The following is a 25,539-nucleotide window of genomic DNA, read 5'->3' on the forward strand; positions in this document are numbered from 1 at the left end:
AACGATTTGATAAAAACAAACTATGAAAAAAAATGTTGACGACCGCTTTGATAATTCTGTTAGAGGCATAGACATAAATTTGATTTTGTTATGAGTACTATCAATCATTTCACTGGTGATCGTGCCAATCAGTTCAAATCTTTCCAATACCTTCTGCTTATTTTTTGTCGTTAATTGACATTTTTTTGTTACACTAAAAATCACTTTTATGATATAATAAACAGATTTTCTCGTAAATTTATACATATTCTCATGAAAATTATTAAATTCTGTGTCTGGCTCATATCTATCAATTGACCACATTTCACACAAAAAAATTCTTTGTTTTTCTTTTTAATTTTCATATCTGGACAATATTGCTCAGTTTTCACCACTCGTTCTTTAATCTGTTAATCACAAATTTAACACTTTATTTCATCTAATTAATCGTGTATTTCTTTACTGAAATTAATTCTATACTATTATCTGAGATATTTTTTAAAATAAAAATTATACCCCAAACTTGGTTGTTATTCTTTGATTTCTAAGAAATTAAAACATCCCGGATGTGTAAGAATTCTTTTGTGATATATATCTGATAATTATTTCACAAGATAATTTCGGCAAATTATTCCCATAACATGTTGAGTAGTATAGAGATTTGAGATCATTTTGACAAAATGGTCTCGAACCGTCATCGAAAATACTATTTACTTTGTTTAATAGCGTTTGCCTTACGCTTTCCAGGACGCGTAGCTTATACAAAATTTCAATTCAAAGTGTCTCTGATCTGAAAACAAAAATTAATTCTAAACCTTCCTTACGAACCAAACACACCAAAACTGATGGAAAATTAATTAATTATTTTTTGTCGTGTTACTGACGTCTTCAATGTGCGTATGTTATTAGGAAAAACGCTAAAAATAGACTTGTTTCCAATTTTTATATTCCCGGGCATGTAAAACAAGTTTCATTGCTGGAAATATTTCTGAAGAAGAATTAGACAGCTGATATTTTCCTGTTCACAGTCAGTTGAACTTTTACAGAAGGTTCCTGCAAGAGTGTCTACTTATTTGGGGCAAGCCAAGTTGTTGTATAGAATTTCTCATTGATTCAGATGATTGAACTTTGGACCGGAAATCCTGCAGTTCAAAAACCTTAATTAAGATTTTTTTTTCTCTCTCTTTTGACAAATGCGCAAAAATTTTTTTATTTGACAACAGAGTTCAAGTATGCGCAGTACTACCATGATTTCGTGTGCTGTTGCTTCTGTTAATAAACAGATCTCTTGAACACGGTATGGATGATTGTAAAGTTGCTTATTTCAGAAAATAATTCCTTGCCAGTAAGAGCAAAACGAACTTCTCCCGTGAAAAAAAGTTATGGTGATCACTCTAATTGCAACTTTAAGAAACCGAAAATCGTGGTAACTGAGCTAAATCAGCTAATTATATAAAAAGATCGAAGGAAAGAGCCACTCTTTCCTCCGCAAATTTTATGATGTTTCTGGGATCTCATCTCACCGGCGGTGTGATGAGATCGCAGAAACAGAGAAAGTTCTGTTGACCCCTAGGAGTGACCAGCATAAAATTACTCCTCACATTATCACCTCGGAATCACACATTTAGGTTATAAGAATAAAACAAATGATCATAAAAAAATAAAGAGGCTATTGATTGATAAACAAATTCTCCTTATGAGCACCTAGGGAAATGTATAGAAAACAGTATGGAGAATATGCATAATGATGCTAGGATGTAAGTTTATTGTTACTATACTCAGTCAGTACTTATTTAGACTGCATAGTCAGATAACTATGACATCAACAGATTTTATGGTAGTTACGACTCTTTCAGCTGCATCCGTTCGTTTTGTTTGATCTTCGCAATGATAATAAATCTTTGGCGGTTATGGTATGAAATTAGCGTGTAATGGCTGCCATAAAGCAGGAAACAAAAAATCTTTCGCGAGCTCATATTTTTGGTAAAGCAAAGTGGCGTGCTACTACAGCGCAAGTGCAGAATAATACGATTGCTAAGGAATAGGTGATAAATGACGAACATGGGAAAATATACAGCTGTTGATTGGCGCGAGGAAACATTGAATGGCTGAAATTGGGAAAAAGAGAGAGAAAGAACAAAGCAGTAAGTAAGCGCGGGAAAATGTGGAGGTGCTCAAAAGCGCGGGAAAAGCCCAGCAACGGGAAATTTTGCCAAGGTGGAACTACTCGTTAGATCTAGCGCGCGATGTGCACGTGCGAACATTTTACTTTGGGTTCATCGCTCTAATACTATTGTGCATCAATCAGTCGTTGAAAACTGAGACCGAAGGTTGTCTTAATACGGTGAAATAAAACACAATGAAATTAATCGAGTGGTGAACTTTTATTTTTCTATCTACATTCAAAGGATTAAAGTTGATTCCTGACAGGCACAGTTATGATCAGATATAAAGTTGATGTTCAAATAAGTTTTAAATCATATTTGAGCAATTCTTTGTATAACTCGATATCGACCTAAGGTTCAGACGTGCTTGATAAATCAAGAACAAGTGAGGTCGAAATTTCATTCATAAGCCTTGTTAAAAGGCTTCCTTCCTGGATGACATAACATCTCAAAAGAATCAACCGTCCGACAAAGTGTTTCTATACAAACTGAAGTTTTTTTTTCGTGGTAAGTTTAACATATGTTAAATATCGGGGCTAGGTAAGGCTAAAAGCAAATCTCAAATCTCCTTATCTCTCAGTCTGTAGCAGGCTCTGGAATCGCCTGCGAAATATGGCGCTCAGCTGTTTTCCTGAGAACCACAACTGCCGTTTGTGGTTTGCTCGCCCTTTCGCATGTCTTTACTGTCTTGGAGACTGGAACTGACTTTATATGTCTCTATCCACCTCTAACCCCCCTTAAAACTACATACTATTTTTTTTTTAATTCCCTGACATTAAGAAAAAAACGTTTAAAGATTTTAGCTACACCTCTAACTGGTTAAAATCTACCAGACTAATCGAACCTAATGATTAAATAAGATTAAAAAAGAAGTTGAACCTTGGGCGACATGTTCTTGATATTGGGGTTGCATGATTATATTCTTGTTATTTCCTTTTAGATTTTTGTTATGGTAAAGCATAGTATGAATTGAGAAAGAAGGAACATGAAATCCAACCACGGCTTTGTACTATGAGGGGTGATCAGCGCCAATGTTTTCTTTCAAATTCTGCTATAAAGAGCTAACAATTTCCATTTCTTCTCATCAGAACTGAAACTAAACCGACAGAAGAGAATTTTAGAATTTAGAAAAAAACGCAAAGGAATTTAGCTGACGCTGAAAGTCACTCATCAGATCCACAACTGAACCAAGAGAACAACATTTGAATTATAAGAACACTTCTCTCTCTTTGTGTCGCCACAAACCAAAAGTGATTTTTGGCTAGACTACCCGTTTTTGGATAATTCAGTATGTCTATATATCACCAGAATGCCGAATTTATTCCTCGATCTTTACGGAACAACCAAACTTTTTTTAAAACGGATGTGTCCTATACCCCCTTTCATGGGCAAAAAAAATGAAAGAAAACCCGGGTTGAAGAGAATTTAAGAATTAAGAACACAACAGATCAGAACAAAAATTGGACCAAGAGAACAACATTTAAATCATAAGAACAGAAACTGAGACATGAGACAGAAATTGAAGTAACAAGACAGAAATTACTACAACTGATCATCCCGCTGTTCAATTTTTGTTCTGATCAGGCCTGGGGACGTGTCACGATCACGAGTAACCGAGTGAGGCCCGGGGAAGTTACTCAAGTGCCACTTTCGCTAGGAGCAGTCCTCTATCTTGCGGTACAACACCCAAGCTACAACAATATATATTTTAACACTAAAAAATTATTGCTTTACGATTAAAATGATGCCCATATAACATAATCTAAGTTATAGGAAGTTAAAAAAAATTGACATTACTTAACTGGTAACATTTCCATTTTTCTAAGATCTGATATTTAGAATGCTCCACAACATGATGTTCCAATGGAGGCGCCCTAAACCTTGCCAGCCTAAAATGCGCTGTCTTTTTACAACAGACTGCTCTTTCTATCGGTTCATTGGCTTAACAAACTACACAGGATGTTGGAAGAACGAGAGAAAAGTTTGTAAATACTCTTTCACAGATCACAATCTACGAACATTTTGAGTGTTCTACTAACATATTGGGTAGTTTATCACGCTAGTAAACGAATAGAAAGTGCAGTCTGTTACTTTTGTAACTAAAATTATATGTATCGGTACAATAAACTATTGATTTCCCACCTATTAGAGCGCTTTTTTTTAAATACGAAAATAAGCGACTAAGCACTGAGAGAATACAGAGCAAGTTCTGTTGACCGGGCCTTGTGTGAGGAGGCACTAACTCTATTAACTCTATTGTTACAATACTTACTTAATACTTACTTAGACAGCATAGTTTTCAGTGTTTAGTTTGTTATTTCGAAAAAAACCTCAATGTCAGATGGAGTAAAATGACGACTTCCTGTGAAAAATCCACAGTTTTCACCCGAATAACCCGTGGGGTTTTTGTACGTCTGGCCGCATTCAGTATAAGAGTGTTGATTGTTTATAGCGTCGTCATATATGATGATGTCACGTCCCACACCAAAAATGGGTCCGTAGGAGGAACATCTGTGCATTGCGTATTGCTGGTTTTGGTATTGTGTCAGCTTCACAGGATTGTATCCTTTGACGTTGTAAAGAGAGAAAACAAAAGCTTTGCTGGCTGAAGAAGAAGCACAGGGACCTAAAATGAAAAGATTTAGGAGCATTAGAAACTATGCGAATGAGAAAAAAATACATGATGATAACCATAAAAAAATTATTTTTTTTATTTGCCGAGCTAGAACCGAACACTTAAATTTGTCAGAAAAAATTTCAAAGAACTCGAGAGCATATTTTCACTTTTCAAAAAAAGCTCTCGAGATATGGTCCGTAGTGTTGTTCAAAGGCAACATATGATCTAAAGAGAGCATTAATTAAACATCCTTCGTCTCAGCTCTCCAATATGAATAATGGATACAGCGAAACACGGGGAAATGACACGAAATGGAGCTGTCAGAATCAAATCAAATCAAAACCAAACTCTAATTAAAAATCAAATCCGAAACAAGACTTTAAGTCAAAACCCGTTTCAAACGCGTTTTCAGGCTATTTACGAGTTAATCTACTTTGGTATCTCAGTTGTTAATGTGATATTTTCTGTTTCTAAGATGAACTCACTGCTACAAGAAAAGTCCACAACTAATCGATTTGTTATCTGTTCTACAGTTAGAGATGTTTGCTTTATTTTTACTCACTGCTGGTCCAGGACAAGTCAGTGTATCCACCAAAGATATAACTGTTAACTTTGATGATAGTCACTGTGGGTCCCCTCCCATCGCAGTTACTGTGGAATGTCGATGCTGCCCAACCGTCAGTCTCTGCGTGCCAACACCTCACAAATCTGCTACGCTCTTTATTGATAAGGACTGGGTCCAAATACGAAAACAGCACCTTCAAGTACTGGTTGTAATCAAAACTTCGAAGTATGGCGGACAAACCGAGGCCTGAGGAGGGAAAAGAAAAGGAAAAAATTACAGTTGGCCAAATAAATGTAACAAGAGCTTTGATTGGTTGTGATGCCTTTGAATCTAAGGTGGATAATTTCATCACCCTTCGTTTGGCTCGCTAGATAATCTTATATTACTGATCCGGTGAGCTAGTAAATTCCCAGCCCGTCTACCAGGCGGCATTTTAGGCGGCAGAGAGAATGACATTTGTTTTAATGTTCACAAAGCAACCAGGCGGACAATCAGACATGGTTTGATGCTACTATGGTTTAAAGATTTAATGAATGTAACCGAAAAGTTACAATTCATAGACCCAACGTTTCAACACTCCTGTCTAGTGTCTTCATCATCATCCCTGATGAATGCACTAGACAGGAGTGTCGAAAGATTGGGTCTATGAATTGTAACGTCTCGGTTACATTCATTAAAATCTTTGAGCCAGAGTAGCATCCAAACATGTCTGAAATTTTTTTGTTAACTCAACCGTTCTTTCAAGTGGCCCCAACAATTTCGTTTAATGTAATACCCACAAACCCCCGCGGCAACTCAGACAAGTCCTGTCAGGCTCGTCACACAACGCGTTGCGTGACGAACTTAATTGAATACTACAAAAAGACTTTATAAGCCGACTCATACCCTTAAAATGACAAAAAAGTAAGCTTTCCGTAATCTAGCAACACAACTTTCTGAGAATATTTCTACAATACGCGATTTGATTTTGCTACAGGCCCTACAAAGTATTTATCCTCGGAAAGGGGTGTTTTTCTTGATTACCTGCTTCATAGAATACTTCGACGTCCGTTGGAGAAAAATGAAACCCCCCTGTAAAAAAACCACAGTCACCATAAGAGTACCCTGAGGGTGTCGTGTATGTGTAACCGCATCTGGTGTAGGAGTTTTGGTTGTTTCCGGAGCCGTCGGATATGTAGATATCATGACCATTCCCAAAGGTAGGTCCATACGTATTACATCTGTACATTGCATAGCGCTGATTTCGGTATTGTGTTAACTTTACGGGATTGTATCCTTTGACGTTATAGAGAGAGAAGATGAAAGCTTTATTGGCGTAGGAATAAGCGCAAGAACCAGCTGAAATAGAAGAACGATGTGATCGTAAATTAAAAAGTTGTAAGAAAACACGAACCCTCTGAGAAGGGGGGGAGTTCATTTTCTATCATGAGCTAGACGGGGAGATTTTTTTTCCAGACTAGAGATTTGTGAAAATGAGGGAGGTATTTTACTAGTTTAGGTATTGAAACGAGTACCAAAAACAATTATGGAAGATTTGAGGAACTATTCTGAAGAAAAGCGAGTAAACATTTTGAGACTTAAAGGAAAAGATCCCTTTGTTCTAAGTGTTTTCATTGCTAGACGTGTTAGGATGTAATGTTGTTCTGTAGGTGTATCAAATAGGAAACAATTCTAAAGACAATATAGGTGTGAAGAAATCTTGATGGCCAAAAAATTAATATAAAATAATAAAGGCTAAGCGCTCTTATCAGAGGAGCATCATTTAAAATTTCCTTCAGCACCCTCTCCCACCCCCCCCTCCCCCCTTTGAATCCCAAAAGGAACGATAGTTGATCCTATATTATCGTCTCGTTTCCTCTTAAAAAAATTTGATATGCCTGCCTCCGCTCCAGGACACATCAGTATATCCACCAAATATGTACTCGTTCACTTTGACGATTGTCACTGAGGGTCCCCTCCCATCGCAGTTGCTGTGGAATGTCGATGCCGCCCAGCCGTCAGTCTTAGCATGCCAACACCTAACAAAATCAGTACGGGATGCAGTGGGAAGAACTGGGTCTAAAAACGAAATCAGCTTTCCCAAGTATTTATTGGGGTCCAGGCTTCCAAGTATAATAGATGCACCAAGGCCACCTGTGTGCGTAAAAGAAACTCCAATGAAAATTATTATAACAGACGTTCTAGAATAAAGAAAGATGTTATTTCTTCTTTCACTACCGTGGGAGTTTTCCACGAAGAGTCGAGACCCAGATCTTCTTATTCACAGGGTGAGGTGCTTACTATGTGATCTCACTAAAACTTAATATTTCCCCGCGAAAACAACGAAATTCCACGGGAGCACATTTTCTCAAGTGCATGTAAACTAAGAAACGAAAATCAACAACCAAAAGTTCAGTTCAGTTGGGTTGAACTGTATGATTCGGCCCGACTCAGCGATTCAATTTCATAGCAAAACATGCATCTAGATCAATTTGTTCCCTGATTTAGTTGATATACACTGATACCCCGGAACTGAGATACAATTTATCTACCACTACTGCCACAATAATATCAATAGTATTTCGCTGCTGTATAGGGTTCAGCGCGTGCGCTCCTAGAATCCCTGACGTTGCTGAGAATTAAAGTCTATTTTTTTATTCATTGCATATTTGCGACAGGGTTTTAAGTGTTACTGTACAATTACTTACCTATTTGGAAGAAAACTTCAATATCAGATGGAGTAAAATAACGACTTCCTGTGAAGAATCCACAGTTTACACCCGAATAACCCGCGGGGTTGGAGTAAGTCTGGCCGCATTCAGTATAAGAATATTGATTGTTTACGGCGTCGTCATATATGCGGATGTCATATCCCGAGCCAAAAGTGGGTCCGAGAGAGGGACATCTGTACATTGCCTTTTGCTGGTATCGATATTGTGTCAGCTTCACAGGATTGTATCCTTTGACGTTGTTAAATGAGAATAAAAAGGCTTTGGTGGCGTAAGACCAATCACAGGTGCCTAAAATGTTGATTAAAATGGAAATGCAGAGATGCATCCAAAGTTTAGACAGGTATAGGATCAGGGACCAGCCCCAAAAAGCAAATTTTGTTTTTGGCCGTTTTTACATTTAAGATCGAGTTATGGATAGTTTCTTAATTCAAACGATAAGAATATCAAGATACAAAACAAAATGGATCGGTCCTTTGATGTTCTTGAGGGAGAAGAGAAAGGCTTTCCAAGCATGTGAGTTCCCACATGAACCTGTATTATGGGTGGCGTTGTATGAACATAGTAAATGTAAGTTGTATCAGTCAATTGTTAGACCATCCTACGATTCCTTGAGGTCTCTCAAAAAAGGGAAGTGGGTTGATCTACGAATGGGTGAGAAGTATAATTTAATGAAGGTGTGTACAGCTGCAGCGAATTTTGAAGCTTCTATAAACTCGCTATGGCGGTTAACCAACCCTTACTAGAGTCTTATTAGCGAGAGCACTTTGAAGGGTCATAGCGGAGCCATATAGAAACGTTACAACGCACCAAGAGATCCTGAGGGGGGGAGAGAATGGGGCTTCTGGTCCAGGCCCTGAGATATGTCAATCAGTCTTACACCAAGTGTGACTTGGTATGTGGCGTTTTTTTCGCGCCTCGCGCACCTTTTGTTCTTGTCCTATGTTTTGATTGGCCCGTTTTAATGAACTTGGTTTTGGCTTTACGACACTCATTAAGTGCAGTTTAGATAGAAAATATATTTGGATCCTAAATTTATTAAATGCTACTGTATGATACAGCAGTGATGTAAATTTTATTATTCAAAAACGTACTCACCGCTTGGTCCCCAGGACACATCAGTGTATCCACCAAATATGTACTCGTTCACTTTGATGATTGTCACTGTGGGTCCCCTCCCATCGCAGTTGCTGTGGAATGTCGATGCCGCCCAGCCGTCAGTCTTAGCATGCCAACACCTAACAAAGTCACTATGGGATGCAGTGGGAAGAACTGGGTCTAAAAACGAAATCAGCTTTCCCAAGTATTTATTGGGGTCCAGGCTTCCAAGAATATCAGATGCACCAAGGCCACCTGTGTGCGTAAAAGAAACTCGAATGAAATTACAATAACAGACGTTCTAGAATAAAGAAAGATGTTATTTCTTCTTTCACAACCGTGGGAGTTTTACACGAAGAGTCGAGACCCAGATCTTCTTATTCACAGGGTGAGGTGCTTACCATGTGATCCCACTAAAACTTAATATTTCCCCGCGAAAACAACTAAATTCCACGGGAGCACATTTTCTCAAGTGCATGTAAACTAAGAAACGAAAATAAAGAACCAAAAGTTCAGTTCAGTTGGGTTGAACTGTATGATTCGGCCCGACTCAGCGATTAAATTTCATAGCATCTAGATCAATTTGTTCCCTGATTTAGTTGATATACACTGATACCCCGGAACTGAGATACAATTTATCTACCACTACTGCCACAATAACATCAATAGTATTTCGCTGCTGTATAGGGTTCAGCGCATGCACTCCTAGAATCCCTGACGTTGCTGAGAATTAAAGTCTATCTTTTTTTATTCACTGCATATTTGCGACAGGGTTTTAAGTGTTACTGTACAATTACTTACCTATTTGGAAGAAAACTTCAATATCAGATGGAGTAAAATAACGACTTCCTGTGAAAAATCCACAGTTTTCACCCGAATAACCCGCGGGGTTGGAGTAGGTCTGGCCGCATTCAGTATAAGAATGTTGATTGTTTACGGCGTCGTCATATATGTGGATGTCAAATCCCGAGCCAAAAGTGGGTCCGTAAGAGGAACATGTGTACATTGCGCGTTGCTGGTTTCGGTATTGTGTCAGCTTCACAGGATTGTATCCTTTGATGTTGTTAAATGAGAATAAAAAGGCTTTGGTGGCGTAAGACCAAAAACAGGAACCTAAAATGTTGATTAAAATGGAAATGCAGAGATGCATTCAAAGATTAGACAGGATCAGGGACCAGACCCGTTTTTACATTTAAGATCGAGTTATGGATAGTTTCTTAATTCAAACGATAAGAATATCAAGATACAAAACAAAATGGATAGGTCCTTTGATGTTGTTAATCTGAGGGAGAAGAGACCAGCCCCAAAAAACTGTTTTTTACATTCAAGATCGAGTTATGGATAGTTTTGAAATTCAAAGAATGAGAATATCATGAGACGAAACAAAAGTGGATCGGTTTTTTGAAAACAACTATTGCTAACGTTACCAAGAATTTCAAGAAACACCTTTTAGGGGACATTTTTTTTTTCTGTTTTAGACACCAAGCTAGATTCCCTGCCTTTCAACGTTAATTATTTTCCCTTCTAAATCTTTCAAACTTTGCACCAAAAAAAAATTAATGGCCAACATCTACTTACTGCTCCATGATAGGTCGGTGTATCCACCAAATATGTACTCGTTCACTTTGATGATTGTCACTGTGGGTCCCCTCCCATCGCAGTTGCTGTGGAATGTCGATGCCGCCCAGCCGTCTGTCTTAGTGTGCCAACACTTCACAAACCTGCTCCACTCTGAACTCAGGAGGACTGGCTCTAGGTAGGAAAGCAGCTTACCTGTGTAGTTGTTGTAGTCGAGGCTGGTAAGAATAACGGAATTATTAAGGCCACCTATACGAAAAACCGAAAAAGGGAGAAAAGGTAAGGATTGCCCTACCTTGAAGTTTTGGCGTCATGTTGCATTGTTCATTTTGTTGGTGGTAATGTCTACAACTTGCTTGCTTGCCTCGTTATTTGCACCAATCAATATATTCTTAGAATTAGAGGAAACCACCCAATAAAAACGTGATAATAATGAAAACAGAAGAATTAAGGTTGATCAACATAGAAAGTTCGACATAATTGTAAGCAACAGACTTTAAAGATCAATGAAACTGTTTCTTTTTTGAGGGGGTGCTGGATGGTAAGTTAGGCGCCAAGTGAGACGTATTCTTCAACCCTTTAACCCCTAAGAGGGTTTGGCATTTAATTTCTCCTCACCGTATTACAGCCGAACCAAACATCAGAATCATGGGAATAAAGGAAATAATCACCAAGCTATAAAGCTCTTGATTGTCAAAAAAATTCCCTTGGCAGCACCACACGGTATGCGTAGAGAACAGCGAGGGGAATATCTGTACTGGTTGGAGTAAGGGGTCATAATGCAGCCCGTTCTTGGGACGAATTCCATCTTGGTCTCGATTCAGGACCGACTCATGTTAAAAAAATATATTTCCAAAATTGTAAGCTTCATATGACGATACAGAAAGATAGAGAAGGCGAAATGCGAGCATCATAACAAACAGAGGTCACTCGTATCTCAGTGTTAGTTAAACTCACGAAAATAGCAGCTTGTTCCGTTTCCTTGGTACCAGGAATTGCAGGTGCATCGATAGGAACCAGCGGTATTGTTACAGGAAGCATTGGCATCACAGTCATGCGATTTATTGGCACATTCGTCGACATCTGAGAGAATGCATAAAAAACTAAATGGCTTGAACTCAAGAGCAAGAGTCGATCGAAAATGACTGTTATTGGCGAAAGCGTCTCGCCGTATAAGCAATTGAACGTGACATGGTGTGGGGTATAATTCCAATCGGTTATTAAAGCAATTTTTTTCAATCGAGTGTCCAGATTAAACCGAGATTGTTTTGGTTTTGCTTTGTTTTAAAATGACTTGCTTCAGGCAATAGTAAAAGTCATTTCACTAACTTACCGACACATTTTTTTCCGTTTCCAGTAAAACCAGTTTTGCACGAGCAACTGTGAGAACCGATGGTGTTCGCGCACTCGGCGTTGGCGTCACACACGGGAATTGTAGAATTACACTCGTCCACGTCTGAAAAAACGGATAGTTTGCGGTCGGTTTAATTAAAAGCAAAAAAGAGGGTATTCGCTGAATTATAATACTCGTTCTTGGATTCATCAGACCAATTGCTTCCGGCGGAAGCCAAAATTTTACTCTGTACGACCCCATCAGGAAGCAAAATTTCCCCTTCCCTATTCGTTAAATTTCGTCACTATAAAGTTGTAATAACAATTTGCCATTGAATTATTATCTCTGTGTCAAAAAAGAAATTTTTCAATTCTATTTGACCTGTTCTCAAATCGATCAGTTTAAGAGAGATTATAGCATTCCTTCATAGCTTTGTTTCCGTCAGATATCTTATTATTTTTATTTTGTTTTGTTTTGCTTTATTTTCTCATTTCACCCTATGAATATTGGGGTGGGGGAGGGGGTTAGGGGGTTGCAGTGTACCCATAATATCTCTGTCAACGCTTTTGCTCGTGGTAAATCGATTTTTGTCTGTAGAAGATGTGAATTGATAAACACTTAAATTCACCTTCGGTTTTCATGTCACAAGGAGCCAGAACAGTCCTCTCGGGTACAATCGAGTGAAACCAGTATTTGCCGCTGACCGCTTGTCCTCCTTCGCTCATTTTGATTTCCTGGCAAGTCTCCGCAGGCAGCTCAGGAATGGAACCGAGAGGAACTGGAAGAAAAAAGCAATTATTACCATGGCACTCCAAGTAAGCAAGATTTTATGTTCGTCTTGGGAACGAAGACACTCATATTGAGGGCGACTTGACTTAAGGCAATAAGGGAGGTGATGTGACACAATTCCTTAAATTTATAAAATTCCCTAGAAAATTTGGGTTCAAATTTTTTGCTCTGAAAATGTCTTTATAGGGAAGAAGACAGTCAAAAATGTACAAACCTCTTTTGTAATCTCGCTTAAAGTAAAATCTCTCAGGGTTCGGAACATAATCCTCTGGTCTCGCCTCCTTGGTTCGGTTGCTCAGCTCACAAATGTCTTGCGTAAAGACATAGTTGAAACTTTGACATCTGACGTCAGCATAGCATCCCCGCAAGCACACATCTGAAAGACCAGCCCCCGTGATCCTCTTGAAGATGTGGCGTTGAAGCATCATCCCAAATTTGGAAACTTCCGGCTGGCCCGTAGCCTCCCATTGCTGTGCAGCTGTACAGCATAACAGCACGGTTTTGATCAACAGCCCTACTGCGTACAAGACCTTTTTGGCCATTTCCTCTCGACACATGATGTGGGAAAAAACGTTCCCTGAAAAGAAAAAGGCAAACAATCTTCTGTGCTAAAAGTTACCCTAAACTTCTTTTTAATCCGTAGACTGGTTTTCGTGAGTTCACGATCAACATGCATGTTTCTACCTTTGTTATTTGACTTTATTTTCATTTGTTTATTTTTTAAGGATTACAAGCACAGAAAAGTCATACATATTTATCAAACTGGACCTCAAATTTAAGGAAAAGGGATGTTTGTTCCATGCCAAAACGTATTTAGTCATTCGATATTTGCGGTTTTTAACCATTAGCTTGATTTGTATTGTGGTCAGGAAATGCAATATGAAATGAATAATGGAGAAAGGCTGGTTAGAGCTGTATTAGTTAGGATTGTTCGTAAGAAGCTGTTAATGAGTTAGAATTTGGAGTTTGTCCGTTATCGAGCAGTCACTTGAACAGCGATCGAAAACCGATTATTGGCGACTGGAGGTCGTAATATGAAGTCGAAATTCTACTTTTGAGCGAACACTCCTTCGAGTAAGGATTTTGAGTTGGACTTCGAGCTAAATTTTCGAGTTGAAGTTTCCAGTAGGGCAAGGTATAGAACTTGAAAAGATGCCGAAATAGTTCTTTTAATTTTTGCGGGCTACAAAATTATTTGCGGTCCTGCATGACATAATTCTACATATTAGTAAGGTCCATACGCTTTGTTTTGTTTAAGAAGTATACTAATTAATTATTCAAGACTCGGACTCCTTGTTAGTCTCCTATTTGTTTTGGAAAACTTTTACGATCCTTCCGGCAAAAATTCGTTTTATTTCTGATACTCACTCAATTACACCGGCCGGAGTTAGTAAACTTTTCAAGTTGCAAAGTGGGGACATCAAGATATTGCCTTTTGAACATATTCATTAAAAATTTTCAAGTTATCAGTGCATGTAACTGGGGTTACAAAAAAGATTGAAATAGAAAGTTAAATACCGAGTGAGAAAACCCAATATAAACTGCCCCCAATGATAAATTTTTCCGCAAAATTTAACTTACAGAATTTAGCGTAGCGTATGAAAAATTTTCAGCTGTTCGATTTGGACTCTTTAAAGTTTTGTTGAAAATGATACTTTTCAATTTGATCGTTGGCTTGCCAATAAAGTGATCCATTATCTAACAAATCCCTTTTGAAATATTTATTAAAAGGAAGTGCGAGGTATAGAATTTCAAATTTGCCTGCGTCCTTAAGCCTGGCTCTTTCTCCAACACTGATGATAAGAGATCTTTTTTATTCAACGACCAAGCTGAAACTTCATCACTCCGGAGAGTGACCAAGACAGAATTACTCCTTACAATATCAGTACAATGTCAAGCAGACAAGTAATGAGAATAAAGAGAAATATAAATTGAGGGAATATTAGTTGTTAGTGACCTAATGCCAAATTCTTCAAACTAGTATCATAAGAACTGCATGGTAAACAGTGAGTGGAATTACAAATGAGCAGACGAGTTGGACGGGACGATTGTGAAATACGCCGCCGATGTATATGTACTACCTAACCCACAAGTTGCAGCTCTGACGTTCATTTGTTAGGCCGTGAGGGCAGAAAAATTTTGAAAATGCATCGTTGTTAAGGAGCTCCGTTTTAATTCAAGCTAGTGTCGACAAGTGGCAACGAAGGCTTTTGAAAACAGTGACAAAAATGCGCCTCTTCTCGTCACTTGTATTAGCCTTTTTGGGTGTGTTAGTGCGGATGATACGTTTTCAAGTGTAAACACCGAATTGAAGACAGTTGAGAAGAATGTGAAAACGCTAGTGTCCTTGGGTGAAAATGGTGTACTTCATTTTCCAAACGGAATACGGACAATTTTCGAACTGCATTATTGAACAAAAATATTAATGAAATGAAAAAAAATTGTAGTCGGAGCTTGTCAGGGACTGGTTTAAGTGTCTGAGACTGGAATCTTCGGAGGAATAAGGATATGTTTCACAATTGAGTCAGATTTCTAACACGACCGTTTTATTCTATCTTCACCCAAATGATCTCCGCGATATTTGTAGGAAGCTGAAGAGCGCTTTGGCATAAGACAGGAGCTTGCCAGTTTCTGAAAGATCCTTTTACGCTGCTGCATCGTCGAGCAAAAGGAAAAACTTGGTTAATAATCAATCATGAGTTTGTAAAGGAAGCGAAAACCACTGCAGCGAGATTTGAAAAACTGAATTCCTAGTTTCGAGTATAGTCGCTTCGTGGGAGCAATACAATGCTTAGTTTATCAATTAACGAGCTCTTTTTCAGAATATGCTAGGATTTGAGTCCTTGCAGTAGCTCTCCAGCACTTGTGAATAGAATTTCGCATCTTTCTTCACGTTTTAACTTTTCTCGCAAAAATATTCAAGGTTTGGCGAAGGTGGGAGACATAGGTGAAAGTGAAAAATAATAATAATAATAATAAAATTAAAAAAAAAAATGAAAGAGACTGCTGCCTTCGTAAGAACTCTCCTGACTAAGCCAATATCTCCTCAATCCTATTTTACTCTCTTATCACAGCAATTAAGCCTCTTGTTGACAGAAAAAAACTCGTCTAGTTTTTTGATATAAGTTCTGAGTTTCATCGAGAAACCGACAGTTTTCATTTTCCTTTTTTTTTTTCTTTAGCAGAAAGTACCTTTGCGTAGCCATGCCATTCTTACATAGCTCTATTTGTAAACGAAATACTCTACAACTAAGCCCAAACAAAATTATTTCCTACCGTTTTCTCCGAAAATGTTTCTTTGCTGGCGATTCTTGTCTGTATGTTACTGCAGCTCTTGCAACTGATACCGACGCAAGTGCAGGTGGGAATGATCTTATTTACATTGGGTACTATTATCCTGTTGTTGTACCTGCCTATTGAGGAATTACCCAGGAGAATAATGGCTACTAAATTTAATCACATTTTGAAATTTTCAATCAGTCATAAAAACCTCACGTTAACATTTCTGCGGCTTTTTAGGACTATGGAAAAGTTCTGAGTGATTCGTATGACACCTTCCAATAAAAAAAAACAGGTCAAAAGTGACTTTGGAAATACGCACATTTGCGTGGGGACATCGAGGTTTTGCTTTTTGAACACATTTATTAAGAATTTTAAGTTATCAGTGCATGTAACTGGGGTTGCAAAAAGGATTGCAAGAAAAAGTTAAATACCGTGTAAGAAAACCTATTATAAACGTTAACTGCCATAAATAAGAAATTTTCCGCAAAACTCAACTGAAAGAATTTTGCACAGTGCTTGAAAAATTTTCAGCTGCTCGAGTTGGACAGTATGAAGTTTTGTTGAAAATAATACTTTCCAATTTGATTGTTGGCTTGCCAATAAAGTGAGCCAATATCTAGCAAATTCTTTTTGAAACATTTATTTTAAAAAAGTGCGAGGTATGGGATTTCAACTTTGTGTGCTTCTTTAACCCGGCTCTTTCTCCATTACTGATGACAAGAAATCTTTCTTATGCAACGACCAAGCTGAAATTTTACATCTTACTCAGGTCCATACGCTTTGCTTCGTTTAAGAATTGTTTAAACTAATCAATTATTCAATAGTCGGACTCCTTGTTAGTCTCCTACTTGTTTTTGAAAACTTTTGCGATCCTCCCGGCAAAAACTTGTTTCACTGATTTCTCTAACCCTAAGCAGTCATAACGGCCGGAGTTACTAAACTTTTCAAGTTGCAAAGTGGGGACATCAAGATATTTCCTTTTGAACACATTCATTAAGAATTTTCAAGTTATCAGTCCATGCAACTGGAGTTACAAAACAGATTGAGATAAGTTGAGTACCGAGTGACAAAACAAATGTAAACAGCGAAATGTAGACAGTAGAGTGGATTGTGAAAACGCTAGTGTCCTTGGGTGGAAATGGTATGCTTCATTTACCAAACAAAATACGGACAGTTTTCAAACTGCATTATTGAACAAAAATATTTATAAAATATGGAAAAGTGTATTCGGAGCCTTTCAGGGACTGCTTTGAGTGTCTGAGGCTGGAATCTTCGCGGGGAATCAGGATATGCTTCACACTTGAGTCAGATTTCTAACACGACCATTTTATTCTATCTTCACCCAAATGATCTCCGCAATATTTGTAGGAAGCTGAAGAGCACTTGCATGTAAACTTGGCGAAAGACAGGAGCTTGCCAGTTTCTGAAAGATCCTTTTACGCTACTGCATCGTCGAGCAAAAGGAAAAACTTGGTTGATAATCAACCATGAGTTTAGAAGGGAAGCAAAAACACCGCAGCTAAGTTTGAAAATCTGAAGTTTCGAGGCGCTTTTTTTGGGAGTAATACAATGCTTAGTTTATCAATCAACGAGCTCTTTTTCACAATATGCTGGGATTTGAGTCCTTGCAGAAGCGAAACGAATTTCACATCTTTCTTCGCGTTTTAAATTTTTCAAAAAAATATTCAAGGTTTGGCAAGGGCAGGAGACACGGATGGAAGTGAAAAATAAATAATAATAAAAAAAAAATAGAAGAGACCACTGCCTTCGTAGGAACTCTCCCGACTTAGCCAATACCTCCTCCATCCTAGTTTACTCTCTTATCACAAGAATTAAGCCTCTTTTTGCCAGAAAAAAACTCGTCCAGTTTTTTGACATAAATTCTGGGTTTCATCGAGACACCGACAGTTTTCATTTTCCTTTTTTTTTTCTTTAGCAGAAAGTACCTTTGCGTAGCCATGCCATTCTGACATAGCTCTATCTGTAAACGAAATACTCTACAACTGAGCCCAAACAAATTATTTCCTACCGTTTTCTCCGAAAATGTTTCTTTGCTGGCGACTCTTGTCTGTATGTTAGCGCAGCTCTTGCAATTGATACCGACGCAGGTGCTGTCCGACCTTATACGATGATACGTTTTCAAATGTAAACAGCGAAATGTAGCTTCAAATCTTCCTTGCGAACCACACATGTCAAGACTGATGGAAAATTAATTAAATTTTTTGAACTTCCGATATTTCTGTTTTGTTTTGTTTGGTTTTGTTCTTGTCGTGTTACTGACGTCTTCAATGTGCGTAAGTTATTAGGAAGAAGGCTAAAAAGAAATTTGTTTGCAATTTTTATATTCCCAGGCATGTAAAACAAGGTTCATGGCTGGAAAAAGTTTTTAATGTTAGATTCAGGGGTGATATTGTGAGGAGAAATTAGATTCTAGTCACTCCTAGAAGTCAAAGGGTTGATATATTTTCTTTCTCTCTCTTGACAAGTGCGTAACAATTTTTTCATTCGACAAAAGAGTGCAAGCATGCGCAGTAGTAACATGACTCATCGTAATGTTGTCTCTGTTAATAAACAAATTGTTTGAACATGGTATGGATTATTGTAAAGTTGCTTATTTCGTAAAAATACTTGGATGTCAGTCAGAGTAAAACAAAGTTCTGCTGTGAAAAATCATGGTGATCACCCTTATAACAACATTAAAAAACCGAAAATCTTGGTAACTGAGCTAACACAGCTACTTACATAGAAAGATCAAGGGAAAGAGCCACTCTTTCCTCCGCAAATTGCATGATGTTTCTGAGATCTAATCTCACTGGCGGTGCGATGAGATCGCAGAAACAGCAAGTTTTGTTGACCCTTAAGAGTGACCAGCATCTCATTTCTCCTTACATTATATCCCCAGAATCACACATGAAGGTCATGAGAATAATCGAAATGATCGTCGACTAAAGAAACTCTTGATTGTTCAACAAATTCTCCTTGTCAGTACCTTAGGAAATGTATAGAGAACAGTATGGAGAATATGCATAATGATGTTAGAGTGTAAAGGGTTAAGTTTATTGTTACTATACTCAGTTAGTACTTATCTAGACTGCATAGTCAGATAATACTGACATCAACAGATTATATGGTAGTTACAACTCTTTGAAATGCATCCGTTCGTTTCTCTGATCTTCACAAAGATAATTAATCTTTAGCGGTTATGGTATGAAAATCAGCATGCAATGGCTGCTGCAAAACAGGAAACAAAAAAACTTTCGCGAACTCATATTTATAGTGAGGCAAAGTGGCAACTCGAAATACATGTAATGCGATTGCTAAGGAATAGTTGATAAATGACTAACATAGGAAAGTATACAGCTGTTGATTGGCGCGAGGAAACATTGAATGGGTGAAATTGGGAAAAAAGAGAGGGAAAGAACAAAGCGTAACTGAGCGCGGGAAAATGTGGAGGTGCTTAAAAGCGCGGGAAAACCTAGAAAGGGGAAATTTTGCCAAGATGGAACTACACGTTGGATCTGGCACGTGATGTGTACGTGCAGACATTTTACTTTCGGTTCATCGATCTAATACTGCTGTGCATCAATCAGTCGTTGGAAACTGAGACCGAAGGTTATCTTAATACGGTTCAATGAAACACAATGAAAATAAACGAGTGGTGAACTTAGTTTTATTTACATTCAAAGGATTACAGTTGATTTCTGACAGCCACAGTTATGATCTGATATAAACTTGATGTTCAAATAATTGTTAAATTATATTTGACCAATTCTTTGTATAACTCGATATCGACCTAAGGTTCAGACGTGCTCGATAAATCAAGAACAAGTGAGGTAGAAATTTCATTCAGAGGCCTTGTTAAAAGGCTTCCTTCCTGGATGACATAACCACATCTCTGTCAAAAGAATCAACCGTCCGACAAAGTGTTTCTATACCAACTGGAGTTTTTTTTTCATGAGTAAACATATGTTAAATATCGGGGCTAGGTAAGGGTAAACGCAAATCTCAAGTCTCCTTATCTCTCAGTCTGTAGCAGGCTCTCAGCCAGTCTGGAATCGCCTGCGAAAAACGGCGCTTAGCTGTTTTCCTGAGAACCACAACCGCCGTTTGTGGTTTGCTCGCCCTTTCGCATGTCTTTACTGTCTTGGAGACTGGAACTGACTTTATATGTCTCTATCCACCTCTAACCCCCCTTAAAACTACATACTGTTTTTACGATGTTCCCTGAAATTAGGATAAAAGCGTTTAAAGGTTTTAGCTACACCTCTAACTTGCTAAAATCTACCAGACTAGTCGAGCCCAATGATTACATAAGATTAAAAAAGAAGTTAAACCTTGGGCGACATGTTCTTGATATTGGGGTTGCATGATTATATTCTTGATATTTCCTTTTGATTTTGGTTATAGTAAAGCATAGTATGAATTGAGAAAGAAGGAAAATGAAATGCAACCACGGCTTTGTACTATGAGGGGTTATCACCGCCAATATTTTCTTTCAAATTCTTTCGTCTAGAATCAACGATTTCCATTTATTCTCATCAGAACCGAAACTAAACCGGCAGAAGAGAATTTTAAGAATTAAGAACAAAACGCAAAGGAATTTAGTTGACGCTGAAAGTCACTGATCAGAACCACAACTGAACCAAGAGAACAACATTTGAATTATAAGAACACTTCTCTCTTTTTGTGTCGCCACAAACCACAAGTGATTTTTTGGCTAGACTACCCGTTTTTGGATAATTTAGCATGTCTGTATATCACCAGAATGCCAAATTTATCCTTCAATCTTTACGGAACAACCAAACTTTTTTTAAAACTGATGGGTATGTGATATACCCCCTTTCATGGGCAAAAAAATGAAAGAAAATCCGGGTTGAAGAGAATTTAAGAATTAAAATTCCTCATCTATAATGGGGAAAGGGTTTGCAACTTGGGTGTTTTCTAAGATCCAATATTTTGAATGCTCTACAGCATGATGTTCCTATGGAGGCACCCTAAACCTTGCCAGCCTAAAATGCGCTGTCTTTTTACAATAGACTGCTCTTTCTATCGGTTGATTGGCTTAACAAACTACACAGGATGTTGGAAGAACGAGAGAAAAGTTTGTAAATCACTCTTTCACTGCTCCCAACTACGAACATTTTGAGTGTTCTACTAACATATTGAGTAGTTTATCACGCTAGTAAACGAATAGAAAGTGCAGTCTGTTACTTTTGTAACCAAAATTATATGTATCGGTACAATAAACTATTGATTTCCCACCAATCAGAGCGCTTTTTTTAAATACGAAAATAAGCGACTAAGCACTGAGAGAATACAGAGCAAGTTCTGTTGACCGGGCCTTGTGTGAGGAGGCACATACTGTATTAACTCTATTGTTACAATGCTTACTTAATACTTACTTAGACAGCGCAGTTTTTAGTGTTTAGTTTGTTATTTCGAAGAAAACTTCGATGTCAGATGGAGTGAAATTCGATGCTCCTGTGAAAAATTTACAATCTCCAGCTGAATAGCCCGTGGGGTTGGAGTACGTGCCACCGCATCTAGTATAACTGTGCTGATTGTTTACAGCGTCGTCATATATGATGATGTCACGTCCCCAACCAAAAATGGGTCCGTAGGAGGAACATCTGACCATTGCGTCTTGCTGGTATCGGTATTGTGTCAGCTTCACAGGATTGTATCCTTTGACGTTGTAAAAAGAGAAAACAAAAGCTTTGCTGGCTGAAGAAGAAGCACAGGAACCTAAAATGAAAAGATTTAGGAGCATTAGAAACTATGCGAATGAGAAAAAAATACATGATGATAACTATAAAACATTTTTTTTTTTTTTTTGCCGAACTAGAACCGAACAATTAAATTTGTCAGAGAAAATTTCAAAGAACTCGGGAGCATATTTTCACTTTTCAAAAAAAGCACTCGAGATATGGCCCGAAGTGTTGTTCAAAGGCAACATATGATCTAAAGAGAGCATTAATTAAACATCCTTCGTCTCAGCTCTCCAATATGAATAATGGATACAGCGAAACACGGGGAAATGACACGAAATGGAGCTGTCAGAATCAAATCAAATCAAAACCAAACTCTAATCAAAAATCAAATCCAAAACAAGACTTTAAGTTGGAACCCGTTTCAAACGCGTTTTCAGGCTATTTACGAGTTAAACTACTTTGGGATCGCAATTGTTAATGTGATATTTTCTGTTTCTAAGATGAACTCACTGCTACAAGAAAAGTCCACAACTAATCGATTTTTTATCTGTTCTACATGTTAGAGATGTTTGCTTTATTTTTACTCACTGCTGGTCCAGGACACGTCAGTGTATCCACCAAAGATATAACTGTTAACTTTGATGATGGTCACTGTGGGTCCCCTCCCATCGCAGTTACTGTGGAATGTCGATGCTGCCCAACCGTCAGTCTCTGCGTGCCAACACCTCACAAACCTGCTACGCTCTTTATTGATAAGGACTGGGTCCAAATACGAAAACAGCACCTTCAAGTACTGGTTGTAATCAAGACTTCGAAGTATGGCGGACAAACCAAGGCCTGAGGTGGGAAAAGAGAAGGAAAAAATTACAGTTGGCCAAATAAATGTAACAAGAGCTTTGATTGGTTGTGATGCCTTTGAATCTAAGGTGGATAATTTCATCACCCTTCGTTTGGCTCGCTATCTAATCTTACATTACTGATCCGGCAAGCTAGAAAATTCCCAGCCCGTCTACCAGGCGGCATTTTAGGCGGCAGAGAGAATGACATTTGTTTTAAAGTTCACAAAGCAATAAGGTGGACAATCAGACATGGTTTGATGCTACTATGGTTTAAAGATTTAATGAATGTAACCGAAAAGTTACAATTCATAGACCCAACGTTTCAACACTCCTGTCTAGTGTCTTCATCATCATCCCTGATGAATGCACTAGACAGGAGCGTCGAAAGATTGGGTCTGTGAATTGTAACGTCTCGGTTACATTCATTAAAATCTTTGAGCCAGAGTAGCATCAAAACATGTCTGAAATGTTTTTGTTAACTCAGCCGTTCTTTCAAGTGGCCCAAACAATTTCGTTTAATGTAATACCCACAACCCCCCGCGGCAACTCAGACAAGACGTTGCGTGACGAACTTAAATGAATACTACAAAAGGACTTCATAAGCCTACACATACCCTCATAAAATGACAAAAAAGTAGGCTTTCCGTAATTTAGCAACACAACTTTCTGAGAATATTTCTACAATACGCGATTTGATTTTCTACAGATCCTTACAGTATTTATCCTCGGAAAGGGGTGTTTTTCTTGATTACCTGCTTCATAGAATACTTCGACATCCGTTGGAGAGAAATGAGACCCCCCTGTAAAAAAACCACAGTCACCAGTTGAGTACCCTGAGGGTTTCGTGTACGTACAACCGCATCTAGTGTAGGAGTTCTGGTTGTTTCCAGAGTCGTCGGATATGTAGATATCATAATAACCACACCCAGCGCCAAAGATGGGTCCATACGAATTACATCTGTACATTGCATATTGCTGATTTCGGTATTGTGTCAACTTTACGGGATTGTATCCTTTAACGTTATAGAGAGAGAAGATGAAAGCTTTACTGGCGTAGGAATGACCTGCACAAGAACCAGCTGAAATAGAAGAACAATGTAGTCGTACATTAAAAAGCTGAAAGAAAACATAAACCCCCAGTGGAAGGAGAGGGGTGGGGAGTTTATTTTCCACCATGAGCTAGACGAAGAGTTTTTTCTCAGACTAGAGATTTATGAAGGGGAGGGAGATATTTTATTAGTTTGGGTATAGAAACGAATACCAAAAACAATTATGGAATATTTTAGGGGTTACTTTGAAAAAAAGTAAGTAAATATTTTTGAGACTTGAAGCAAATGTATTAGGATGTAATGTTGTTCTGTAGGTGTATCACATAGAAAACATTTCTATAGACGACACTGGTGTGAAGAAATCTTGATGGCCAAAACACTAATATGAAAAAATAAAGGCTTAGAGCTAGTATCACAGGAGCATCGTTTAATATTTCCTCCAGCACCCTCTTTCCCCCCCCCCCCTTTAAATCCTTAAAGGACGGAGAGGAAGGATAGTTAATCCTATAAAATTGTCTTGTCCCTTCTTAAAAAAATTTGATATGCCTGCCTCCGCTCCAGGACACATCAGTATATCCACCAAATATGTAATCGTTCACTTTGATGATTGTCACTGTAGGTCCCCTCCCATCGCAGTTGCTGTGGAATTTCGATGCCGCCCAGCCGTCAGTCTTAGCGTGCCAACACTTAATAAAGTCAGTACGAGATGCACTGGGAAGAACTGGGTCTAAAAATGAAATCATCTTTCCCGAGTATTCATTGGGGTCCAGGCCTCCAAGTATAGTAGATGCACCAAGGCCACCTATGTGCGTAAAAGAAACTTGAATGTAAATTTCCATCACAGACGTTCTAGAATAAAGAAAGATGTTATTCGTCTTTCACAACCATGAAAGTATTTCAAAATAATTAGAGCCCCAGATCTTCTTATTCACAGAGCGAGGTGCTAACCATGTGATCCCATTTAAACTTAAATATTTCCTTGTACATTTATTTTGTAAACACATCAACTAAATTTCACGAGAACACATTTTTCTTAAGTGGGTGTAAAACTGGGAAACCAAAAGCAAAAACCAAAAGTTCAGTTTAGCTAGGTTAAACTGTCTGCTTTAGCCCGACTTAGCGATTCAATTTCATGGCAAAACATGGCATCTAGATCAATTTTTTCCCTAATTTAGTCGATGAGCACTGATATCCCTGAACTGAGATACAATTCACTTAGCACTGCCGCCACCATAACCTGAATAGTATTTCGCTGCTGTATATGATCAGCGCATGCACTTTTAGAATCTCTGAACGTTGCCAAGGATTAGAGTTTATGTATATTTATTCATCGTATATTTACGACAGGGTTTTAAGTGTTTCTGTACAGTAATTACCGATTTCGAAGAAAACTTCAATGTCGGATGGAGTAAAACGAAATGCTCCTGTGAAAAATTTACAGTCTCCAGATGAATAACCCGTGGGGTTTTTGTACGTCCCACCGCATTCAGTATAAGAGCGTTGATTGTTTACAGCGTCGTTATATATGATGATGTCACGTCCCCAACCAAAAATGGGTCCGTAAGAGGAACAACTGCACATTGCGTATTGCTGATATCGGTATTGTGTCAGCTTCACAGGATTGTATCCCTTGATGTTGTTGAGGGAGAAGAGAAAAGCTTTCCGAGCATAGGAGTTACGACATGAACCTATATAAACCAGGTGACGTTGTAAGAACATAGTGACTGTAAGTTCTACTAATCAGTTGGTAGACCATCCTACAATTCCTTCAGGTCTTTCAAAACTTAAAAAGAGAAATGGGATGATCTACGAAGGAGTGGTCAAGT

The 25,539-nt window shown here is 38.2% G+C and overlaps 5 protein-coding genes across 5 annotated transcripts in view; all 5 read right to left on the reverse strand.

Annotated features, from left to right (window-relative positions):
• The window catches only part of LOC136277817 (uncharacterized), a 30,603-nt gene extending 22,385 nt beyond the window's left edge, over positions 1-8,218 (reverse strand). The window contains exons 1-3 of the mRNA XM_066160537.1: positions 8,014-8,218; positions 7,208-7,459; positions 6,350-6,664 (exon numbers count right to left, since the gene is read on the reverse strand). Of these exons, the coding sequence (XP_066016634.1) occupies positions 6,350-6,664; positions 7,208-7,459; positions 8,014-8,218 (772 nt within the window). The remainder of the gene's footprint in view (positions 1-6,349; positions 6,665-7,207; positions 7,460-8,013) is intronic.
• Positions 8,219-9,112: 894 nt separating this feature from the next.
• On the reverse strand, positions 9,113-11,024 carry LOC136277818 (uncharacterized). Its single transcript, XM_066160538.1, has 4 exons — positions 11,006-11,024; positions 10,711-10,959; positions 9,934-10,245; positions 9,113-9,387 (listed from the first exon to the last, which is right to left on the reverse strand). Exons 1-4 carry the CDS (start codon positions 11,022-11,024, stop codon positions 9,113-9,115), a joined length of 855 nt encoding a protein of 284 aa, XP_066016635.1.
• Positions 11,025-11,653: 629 nt separating this feature from the next.
• Positions 11,654-13,389, reverse strand: LOC131779542 (nephronectin-like). Its single transcript, XM_066160539.1, has 4 exons — positions 13,047-13,389; positions 12,672-12,821; positions 12,044-12,166; positions 11,654-11,793 (listed from the first exon to the last, which is right to left on the reverse strand). The coding sequence occupies exons 1-4, from the start codon at positions 13,387-13,389 to the stop codon at positions 11,654-11,656; spliced, it is 756 nt and encodes a 251-aa protein (XP_066016636.1).
• Positions 13,390-21,369: 7,980 nt separating this feature from the next.
• Positions 21,370-22,848, reverse strand: LOC131779537 (uncharacterized). The gene is made up of 3 exons (XM_066160540.1): positions 22,803-22,848; positions 22,414-22,662; positions 21,370-21,859 (listed from the first exon to the last, which is right to left on the reverse strand). Exons 1-3 carry the CDS (start codon positions 22,846-22,848, stop codon positions 21,540-21,542), a joined length of 615 nt encoding a protein of 204 aa, XP_066016637.1. The 3' UTR covers positions 21,370-21,539.
• A 138-nt stretch (positions 22,849-22,986) lies between these two features.
• On the reverse strand, positions 22,987-25,432 carry LOC131779538 (uncharacterized). The gene is made up of 4 exons (XM_066160541.1): positions 25,090-25,432; positions 24,264-24,515; positions 23,417-23,743; positions 22,987-23,096 (listed from the first exon to the last, which is right to left on the reverse strand). The coding sequence occupies exons 1-4, from the start codon at positions 25,430-25,432 to the stop codon at positions 22,987-22,989; spliced, it is 1,032 nt and encodes a 343-aa protein (XP_066016638.1).
• Between the last annotated feature and the right edge of the window lie 107 nt (positions 25,433-25,539).

This window comes from Pocillopora verrucosa, chromosome 13 (genome assembly GCF_036669915.1).
Source record: "Pocillopora verrucosa isolate sample1 chromosome 13, ASM3666991v2, whole genome shotgun sequence".
In the NCBI taxonomy this organism is placed as follows: Eukaryota; Metazoa; Cnidaria; class Anthozoa; order Scleractinia; family Pocilloporidae; genus Pocillopora; species Pocillopora verrucosa.